At 36.8% G+C, this 10,808-nt stretch overlaps 1 protein-coding gene across 1 annotated transcript in view; it reads right to left on the bottom strand.

Moving 5' to 3' along the window:
• Positions 1-7,285: 7,285 nt before the first annotated feature.
• Positions 7,286-10,808, bottom strand: part of lhx6b (LIM homeobox 6b) — a 10,294-nt gene continuing 6,771 nt past the window's right edge. Inside the window, exons 5-8 of the mRNA XM_037680029.1 lie at positions 10,385-10,485; positions 10,203-10,298; positions 9,053-9,224; positions 7,286-7,449 (exon numbers count right to left, since the gene is read on the bottom strand). Of these exons, the coding sequence (XP_037535957.1) occupies positions 7,367-7,449; positions 9,053-9,224; positions 10,203-10,298; positions 10,385-10,485 (452 nt within the window). The 3' untranslated portion in view covers positions 7,286-7,366. The remainder of the gene's footprint in view (positions 7,450-9,052; positions 9,225-10,202; positions 10,299-10,384; positions 10,486-10,808) is intronic.

The raw sequence follows: 10,808 nt of genomic DNA, 5'->3' as shown, positions 1-10,808 counted from the left end.
ATATATATATATATATATATATATATATATATATATATATATATATACACAGTATTATTGCTTGTACAATTCAGAAATTCCGATTATGTTAAAGGTATGTGCCAAATTAGGGATTATGTTGGAAATTTTGTCACTTTTACAGCAAAACGAGAACTTTAACATTTGATATCTGTACATTTGACTTATTAACCACAGGACCTTCACTTTTTTATGAGTAAATTTTTCTACAGCAGCTTCTACATTAAAAGCATCATTCTGTAGCTTTTGTTTTCCACAAATGAACATTAAAACATCAAAAGTCTCACTGTCTTTGAAATTTATCTCAGATTGACAAACTCACCTAATAGTCCATTTTAATTCATATTTTTTAATTGTATTTGAACAAAGTCATAAACAGGTTTATTGTTTAAACACATGTTGTGGTGGTTTATTATAAATAATAGATAAACCAACTTTTGCTACTGTTCAGATTCAGTGAAATGTGTCTTCTGAACTGGTCTGAGCTAAAAGAGAACATCTGACTGAAACTCAGGGAACAATGGTCAGAAACATCTAAACCAGCAGTGTCATATAACTCATAGTGAGAGAGTATGTCTGAGAGCTTTTGTGTGCACGTACGTGCTCATCATTATGTAAAAAATAACAGCGTTTATCCTGAAAGGAGTTTGAATAACGTGTGCAGCACTTATAGTAAACTCTGCAGATGTAGGTCAATATGATGCTGAAAAATATCACAACACAAAAACCACACAGTCAAACAATTGTTAAAAATCACACCGGAGGTCTTTGTCCTTCACCTGAAACTTGTCTCATGTTTCAGGTGACAAAGCGCTGCAGTCAGGTTGTCATTTGGGGATTTCAGACACTTTGTGCTTCGTAGCGTGTCTTAGTCACTGAAGTGGTTTTGTGAGGTTTCTGGGAGGTGTTTGTGTGGCGAGGTTACCTTATACTGTTGCTTCAGAGAGGATCGAAACTCACGTTTATCAGCTTGATTTTGTTTTTAAATACAAGGTAAAATGCTACAAATATAATTCACATTCATAGACAAAGTCAAAGCATTTATCTGGATCATATCTAAATCTGAAATTTTTCCATTTCTAAAAGAGAACAAAGGCCTTTTTATATAACGCTCCAGATCATGGTCCTGTTGAAGTGGTACTGCCTCAACAAGTTCCCAACAAACTGATAGTTTAGAGTTGAGAAACTTCTGTGGAACTCTGCACAATGGCACCATATTGGCAGCAAAAAGGTCCTGGAAGGTGTTGAAACCCAGCTGCGGCCTTTTTGTGTGGAGTTTGTATGTTCTTTAGGTTAACTGAGGGTTTCCCAGAGGTTTGAGTGTGGACGTTTGTGTGTGTCTGTGTTGGCCTGTGATGGACTGGTGGCCTGTTCAGGGTGTCCTCGCCTCTTGCACAGTGACTGCTGGAGAAAGGCACTGACTTCAACTGAAAGTCCCTTAAAGTAAAAGACGCAAGGCAAGCCAAAGTGACTAGCTGCAGACTTCAAGCAGGAGCTCTGATATTCTCATCGACTGTAGTGCAAACCCTACTATTATTGAAAACATCCAAAAATATTTGAATGAATAAAAAAATAAATACAAATAAAAGCCTGATACTCTGTTATGATGAAGATGAACTGTTTGCAAAGCTGCTTCTTACAAACCAATATGTCTGGAAACAGTGCCACCTTGTGGAAGAAAATATACTGCAGCATGGTTCTTGAATGGAAAAGGTTCAAGGTGACTTTATTGTCATTCGCATCACATGTGGTACATGAGGTGGAAGGAAACTGGGTACTCAAGGTCCCAGTTACACCCAAAAATAGCAATAATATAAACTATAAAAAAATCAAACAATATACAAGGATCTAAAACAATATTATAATAAAATAAAACAAATCTAAACAATTTGAGACATTATATTCTGCAAGATCACTTCATGAACGAAATAAATAAATGGCTTCTTTCTCACAATGTTGACGACAAGAACGTTCTCTGCGAGCTTCAGAAAGATTGTTCCAGCAGTCTTTCTGAAGAAAGAAAGCAACAATAATGAGACATGAGTGGGTGGGAGTGCCTTTAGTAAGTCCCCAGCAAAAAACAACTGTATTAAGTGTAACCAGATGAATAATAAGAAAAATATGCAAAGTTCGGTACAGTTTGTACAAAATTATCTAAAAAAACGAATCAAGAGCTTCAGGCTGAACTAAAACAAATTTAAGCATCCCATTCCAAATGTTAAAGCATCGTAAACCTTCGACAGAAAGAAAGTCGCGAAGAAATAACACTTTTTCAATCAACACACTAACCCCTGAATCATGCAGTTAAACCATCTCTCTTGTATATTACACAAAACATGACATGTTGTTACAGTAAGAGTGCAAATTCATTCATTCATTCAACCTTTAGTTATACAGATGAATCCCATGAGACCTGAATTGTAACAAAGAGTGATGACAACAGTGGACAACGACAACAATAGACAATCATTAAGAATGCATTTATTTTTTCAACATGTGAAAATAAATTGGTAATTAAAAAGATAATTAAAAGGAAAAGTAGCAAAAAATCAGCTTGGTTGTAAATAACTCTAATTTAAAAAAAAAAAATTATGTAAACAATTTGCTGAGACTAGTTAAAACAATTTGTGTGTCTATTAAGTATGTAAGAGGCTTTTTAACTTTTTATTTTAATGAGCAAATAATCACTTTGCAGCTTAAAAACCACTTGACAAGGCAATGATATGTTACGTGCTTTTAACTAAGGCGTACAGTAAATGTTACGTTTTGAGGTCAAATCATCCCGAATATTAATTGAAACATGGTCAGATTTTAAGCTGGTTTTTGTCTCCAGTTTAATGATCGCTGTTTCAGAATTTGCCTTTGCAAGAAAATAAATGTATACTCTAAAACATCTTGTATCCCTCTCCAACAAGTTTTGGTAATTCCCACAGATTACGTCTTTAGGCGTTCTGTTTCTCCACTCTGCCCAAACATTCTGCTTTCAGAAAGCCTCAGCGACGCGATTTGGATCTTACCTTGGCTTCTTATAAATCAAACTTAAGTGCTGGGACATTTCAAAGCCGTTGTCACCGCCCCAAAAATAAACTCTTTCTGGGAAGCTGCTGTGGAGAACTTTGTTTATTTTTACAAAGTGCACAGCTGGCTGTCAGCCTGGATGAAGTGAATCACAAGTTCCAGCTTTGCTTTGTGTCAGCTCTCCTCCTCTTTGCTACTGTAGGAGTAATCGTTTACACGTTGCAAACACAGAAAAACGAAATGGTTTGTGTTTATTTGACTGGATTTACTGGTCCAATATTCCTGGAGCAAATACACCCATTTGGTTTTGCTTCAGTTGTGTTTAGTGTTTCGTCGTGTGGTGGCGTTGTGCTTTTCTAGCCAGAGTGAAATGGTAGGCCTGGGCCATGTCCACATTTAAACAAAACACCACTCCGCAAAGTCAGTTCACTGTGATCCAGTTTGTCTGAAACGTGGGTATCTGTTCTAAAAACGTTCACTATCAACGCAGCCGTGTGTTGATGTGGTCCAGATCTTGAATTTGGAACAGCTCAGTCTAATTCTGAGCCACAAATTTAATTACACTACTAAAACATGTAGCATCATCCAGCTGATGGATGACTTCTTCAGAAAAAAGAAGCAGCTGTTTGAAGAAAAGTTTTCATGCATGTGCTGGACTGCTTACAATTTAAAAACAAACAAGAAAAAAGTTATATTTCACACCATATTACCTGTTTTCCTCCACAGCAGTGCTGCTAAAATCAGTGCCTTCTGAGAATTTCTTCTGGTTTTTGTTTCTCCCGCTCCTTACAGATACTCTGTGTATTGCACGACTTTGGCTGCAGTCCCTGCGATGTGAAGATCGTCACTTGAAGGTATGCCAGGCTCTCCACGAAGAACTGGGCGTGCAGCATTTAGTTGCGACCGTCCAGATTTATAAAAAGTATTTTTGCAGGACCAGATTTAACCAGTTTGGTTTTAAACAAACAAACAGAAAATCAAATTCACAGTGAATTCAAATCTTTTTGCACTTTTCATCAAACAGTGTAAAAGAAATCTTGCACCTGCTCAACAAGGTAACATTACACATTACAACCCTGGGTACATATATATGTGCATTATGTCATTAGTACCCAGTAAGGACCAGATAAGTACAACATGAGAACTCAACAAGTATTTGGTTCGTACCCAGACAGTAACAAATACTCTGTACATAGCTTAAAAAACTTCATACTTACTAGTGCATGCACATACTAGATAAAAATTGGATAAGTACCTAGTTAAAGTAAGTACCAAGGTGACAATTCCTTCATAATACACCCCTGTCCCCTCATATACCAAATATGTACCTGTAAGCACATGGTAAGTATCAAAACAGTGCCAAGCAAGTACTTGGTAAATACCTGAAAAGTACCGCATAAGTACAGTAAATACCCAGTGCGAGCCAGGTTTGTACCCACTTTGTCCCCCTTACATACTGGATAAGTACTCGGTACATCACTTTTTGGATACTTATTGAAACATACCAGGTTTGTACCTGGTAAGTATTCTGTACATACACTACACATGTAAGTATACAGTGCATACCCATTAAGTACTTAGTATATGATATATGCAGTAAGTTGTAGCTGCTGTTTAGTAATTTCAGAGTTTAAATCTTTGTTTCAGAAACAGGTGGCTGTAAAAAATAAACTCATCAGAAGTTAGTAATTAAAGTCAGCTAGAGTTTCTTTTTAAAGGTTGCTTCTAACATTATGGCGCAGCAGCTTAAAGCGTTTTTGTTAATAAAGAGAGAATCGTACACACATTAACACTAACATTACACAACATTTAGGTTAATTTCTTTCTTTACTTGTCAACCTTAACTTGTGTTAAAAAAACATGTCCCACAGATAAGGATGAAGGATAAAAGATAGAAGTTTAAAAAAAGGATTTGCTTGTATATTCTGTGTTTACATTAAAAAAAAAAAAAAAATCTCAGTTAAAAACAAAACTGCATGATGACAGCGTCCATTATTAATTTAATTTTGCAGATTATAGAACTACAATGTGCTGCTTCGTTACTGACACCTATGAAAAATCCTGCAGTCTACATCCATCCATTGTTCCTGCTCCATTTAGTTGACCTTTAAGTGAAACCTTACAGTAAAATCTGACATTTATCTCTAAATTAAACGCTGAAGCTGAGCTATTATCTCATTTCAGATACTTTCCATGGCAGCTCATCAGTTTAAGTCAAGCGAATCAGGAAAGAGAAGAAAAACCCTGAAATCAGGAAACCCTGCCAGAATATGGAAGCATCTGAAATAAACTTTGGCAACAGGGGGAGGGGGCTGATGAAGACGGCTCATGTTTGAATCTTCCACAGAGGTTTTGTTGACTGTTGTGCAGAGAAGAGCTCATCAGTGTGAAGGGGAGAAATGTGAACACTTGGAGACGAGGAGCACCGTGGTGTATCTGCTCATTAGGCAGCCGACGCTGTAATCCAGCAAGCGAGCAGCTCTGCAATCAGGGGCCTATTCATTAGGATGGGGGGGCCCTCTTTCATCTGCAACCACTCCAAGCTGCCAGTCACAGAGTATTACAGGATGACAAAACAGGGTGGCTGAAACGCTCAGGGATGCTCGTGCCTAAAGGGATACGTTTCCTTCAGCGCTGGCATCTGAGAGGGAAAGAGATGTTGACGGTGTAGAGCTGGCAGGTGGCCCCAACTGCGTCAGCCTCATAATCATCTCTGTTCAGCAGGAAGACGGCTTTTGTTCTAAGATTTCACGAGGAGCGGCGTCGTTTCCCTGAGCAGGTTTCCTCCAGGACGGAACTGATTGGAAACGATTGATTAGAAAAAAAAACAAAAAAAAAACAAGAATCTAAAGACTTCAATACATAAAAACTAAGAACAAAAGAGATTGATCATCTTTTGAAAACTCTGAGCATAAATGAACCCTTGTATGATTATTCTGTGATTTTCCTCCTCCTCCATAAGCAACAGCAGATGTATTTCTCAAACACAAACAAAAAAAAAAAAGTTTGACTCCCTTATTTTACTTTATATGCAAATAAGATGTCATAAGGTAAATTACAACTCAAAATCTAAACCACCTATGTCTAAAAATGTATGACGTTTATTCTTTACAATATTTCCAGTTCTTTAAGTGAAAGATCCTGTTTAGTTTTTAGTAACGAGCTGGAGAGTGGCTCCATCTTACGATCGGTAACGCTTCTTAATTTGCTCTCTTTTTAAGTTATTTTCCCATGCAAGACCAAATAAAACTCCTAAAAAATGCACTGCCTTACGTGCTCCAAACACCTTTCACTGACTGTAAACTGAGCTCATCTTTCGTCCCCCAAAAAATCCAGCTTTAGTTTTTCCAAGATTTGTGAAGCTTTACAACAATAAAAAATCATATTGATTCATCTTAGATAATGTAGATCTAATAATGTACTTAAACACAAACCATCACATCCTTGAGTGCCATCAGTCAGTGTAGCATCTGCTGATAACCTGCCTCAAAAGAGCTCCTAAAAGCCGACAAACTACCCGATCGATGAAAACCTCTACAATCGTTTCCACAGTGGGACTGATTGTATTTCAGTTATGGGGTTTAAAATGGAGAAGATGAGCAGGTTTAGTGCAGAATATTGCTCTCAATTACAGGTTACTGCAGGAATTCGGCCTCTAAAAGGCAACCTTTAGATTTAGTCTCTGCAGGAAGAGTATCCTGGAATAATCTCACACACGCTCGCTCACACACACACACACATAAAACACTCTCCTTCTAGCTCTTTACATCACCCTGATAACAGATCTGATACGTTTTATTAAACCATAGCAGTATTTACAATGTACAATCACTTGTTTTTTCATATCCAGACACATTTAAAAGTGCGTTTTTGAAAGGAAGTTCAGCTCTGAATAAATAAGAGTTCTCATTTTCTGACAACAGTACAACAACAAACAGTAAGGCTGCAAATGTACTTAACACTGACTCGAAATCAAATAAAAAATACTGAGGTTTGTTCTGCAGTAGTGCTACAACACTCGGGTTTTCTGTCTGAATGGTAGCTTAAGTTGCAGCAAATAAAATGAGCTGTATGTTAAAAAAAAATCCTGACCTGATTGCAATGCTTTATATTCTGCAAAAAAAGAAAAGGGCAAATTAAAGCAAAAGAGGTTTTTAACGCATCATTTAAAGACAAGACAGAACGTTAGCTCTTGCGTCACCACAGTCCATCACTCAAAACAAAAAATCCAACTGAAAATATGAGGTCCTGATGCTGCTGACTGCTGACGCAAAGTCCCACAGGATTCTTTCTTTATGTCACGTGAGCGCTGACCAGCCGACCCAGCGTTTTAGCGGCTGATGGGAAGCTGCGGTAAAGAGATGGACGGATGGGTCAAGTGGCCCGGGGCGGCGAGGACCGAGAAGGGATGAGCTGCAAAACCCAGGAGAAACAACATAAAGCTACAGCTGTCAGGTGAAAAACAAGACTGTTAAAAACTCAGCATGCATCTGAAACAAGATTAGTGTTTCAAAACCCACATAATGTGTTCAATCTGTGCAACAAGCGAAACAATGAGACTTTAAATTCCTCAAAACAAAACCCAAGATCTACAGAATAATTCCACTTTCGGAGCCAGGAAATAAGAAGATAACTTCTGATGTAGCAGAACTAAAGAAAACGAAAAGGAGAATCTCATCTCAGAGTAAAAAGGAACCAGTCAGAGAAATTAAAATTGATCTTTGAGTTATTGTGATGTTAAATTAAACATGAGCTGATCGGGTGAACCTGTGCGAGCTCAGTAAAGGACTAACCTAGACAATTAGGAGGCCCCAACAAAGACTTTGCAGCACAGCTGAGACGTTTTCTTGGCTCTGAGAACAAACATTTTACTTTTTCTAAAAGTATAAAAAAGATCTAAACAATTTTTGTCAAAACCATATGTGTATTTATTGTTTATAATGGTTTTAAATGCTTATTATTTAACTTCCAAATGTTTCTAATTAGTCTTCTCCTATTTCACTGCCTTGTTACAAAATCCAACAAGGCTATGCAGATATGTACATCTGGTGATAAAAAAAAAAAACACTCAATTGATCAATAAATAAATCCATTTAGTTTCTAATTAAAATGAGGCCTAACAAAAATTAAATATTAAATAAGTTTATACAAGTAAAACCTAATAAAAAGGGGATATTTAAATTACTTTACTGTGTTTCATCATATTTATTTCTGATTGCTAAAAATGAGAGGTTGTCTGAGTGTTGTCTGTTAGCAAAATATCTTAAAATCCAGTGGATTTTGCAAAATATGGCAGAGTCCCTCTTTGGGATTTGCCTGGGTGAATAGAGATTAATAACTTAACTAATAAATAAATGGATGCATATGGTCGCCACAGACAACCAACCTTAATAACACAACAATGGCTCAGTTTGTTTTACTGATATTGAACGTAACCTGGTGTGGTAGTAGCTGAAGGTCATCCTAAATACAAACTTGAAGGCCCAACAGATCACACCAGGTCTCACAGTATGAGATCGTGCAGAACATCTTGTACAAGTTTCGACCTAAACAACGTCTTCTCAGCATAAACAGATTATGGTTTAAATCTCTGGCATGAACATTTTTTTAATATAAAGTATAGGTTATTACATAATTAACATTTTGTTGTTACAGCTGTACAGACAGTTTTGTGTTGATATAAAACATTGCATCACATCCTTGTTTTTGTAACAAAAATCTATTTGTAAAATAACTGCATGGCTCAGAACAGCTCAACCTCACAGACAGTTTATGTTTCTACATTAAATGAATAATTTTATTAATGGTTCTTAAATTTTCTCATGAGTTCTGCTCTTAATGCAAATACAATTCCAAATCTTGACTCGATTTGCTTTTAGAAAGATAAAAAAACAGAAACTTCCATGAGATGACTGAATAAAAACTCTGAACCTGAAATTAATTTGTTCATTTGTTCACAATGATTAAACAGCCTCCATGAACTAAAGCAGATTTGTGTCACAGGAAAGAAACTCACTGTCCAGGTATCCATGCAGGGTGAGGAGGTGCGGTCGATCCGGGCTGCTGAACGAGGAATAGTGAAGATCTTCTGGCAGCGACGGCGGCATCCTGGACATCGGAGCGCTCTGAGGGAAGCTGCTCTGAGGCGGCTGCTTTTTGTGTCGGGCTCTGCAGTTCTGAAACCAAACCTGAAGAAAAACACAGGAACTGTGATGGTTCCCCTCCTTAGACCCACTTACTCATTAGTCCATTTAGGTCAGACACGAAGTGGGATAATTACAAGTAATTAAAGGTGCTTGGATTTAATCGTCTTTATGTAAATGTAAGCAGTTTCAAACATCATGAAAATAACATGCAATAAGAATGAACACAGGTCAATCATTACAAACAAGCTCTAGAATCAACTTTAAATATCCCAGTGGAACCATTTCTGGCATTTACACGAGAATGGTGCTTCTATAAAAACAGAAAAAATAAAGGTGTTGGTGTGAAACCAAATTTTCTGGCGTGCATAACTTTAAAACAAATAAGTTACTTGTTTCTAGTCTAATTTATGAACTGATTTTATGTTTGAAATGCCAAAAACCTAGCAAATAAAAAGGTTGGGAGATGTATAAAGATGTAAAGTTATGAGGTTAGAATATGATTTTTTTTTTGGTACCACTTTACAATAACACTCCTCTTATAATAAATAGTTTATGGATATGTTATTAAATCCTACATAAACACTTTATAAATCATTAATAATTGTTTATTCTGCATTAATTAAGGGTGACAGAGAGACAAAACTAACCAGTTTCTTGCCAAATAATGAGCCAGATCACATTTCATCTAGAGTTGTTATATTAAACATTTCAGACTAAGTTACTACCTTGTAAGCACAATAAGCATTTGTAAACCTAATTTTTTCAGGATATAATATTAGTTGTAGATACTTACAATGCAGTGATAAAGTACAAAATTATATGCAAAAGAAATAGGTTTAGAAATGCTTATTTTGCTTACAAGGTAGTAACTTAGTCTGTTTAATATAACAACTCTAGATGAAATAGGTGAACAGATTTGTCTCTGTCACCCTTAATTAATGCATAATAAGCAGATATTAATGATTTATAAAGTGTTTAGAGGAATTAATAACATATCCATACACTTCTTTAATGCCCCACCTGTATGACTCGTCTGCTCAGTCCCGTCATCTCTGCCAGTTTCTGCAGCGTCTGAGCGTCAGGGTTGTTGTCCTGAGCAAACTGGGTCTGCATGACCTGCCAGGATAAAAACACTTGCGTTACACAACTGCACTGCACGCACACACACATACACACACACACACACACACACATGCACATACCTGCAGCTGCTCAGCGGTGAACGACGTCCTCGCCCTCTTGGCTGGTTTTGGTTGGCAGTCCTGATCAGACGGCAGCGCTCCCTCCAGAGTCAGACCTGTACCTGAACACGAATTCACATCCTCTCATCAGACTGCAGGTTATCCATAACATCAATATAAAATATCTATCGTTAGCCACAAATTAGTGTAAGCAAACAGGGTCCAAACGAACCACAGATGGTTTCTCTCCAACAAATACAGTTTAAAGTTTTTAAACTAAAGAGGGAAACAATTTTCTTTACTTATAGAAACACCACAAAGTGAGGAAAGAAGGCAAGAAAGAAAAATTAGCTCGATATATTTGTGTATTAATCTTTTTTTACAGCTGTATTTTGTAAATCCCTTTAAATTAATGCTGTAATATATATATATATATATATATATA

The sequence above is a fragment of the Nematolebias whitei genome, chromosome 8 (assembly GCF_014905685.2).
Source record: "Nematolebias whitei isolate Nwh7 chromosome 8, NemWhi1, whole genome shotgun sequence".
NCBI lineage: Eukaryota > Metazoa > Chordata > Actinopteri > Cyprinodontiformes > Rivulidae > Nematolebias > Nematolebias whitei.
The sequence above is the reverse complement of the archived record's forward strand: the minus strand, read 5'-3'. Positions and strand labels throughout refer to the sequence as shown.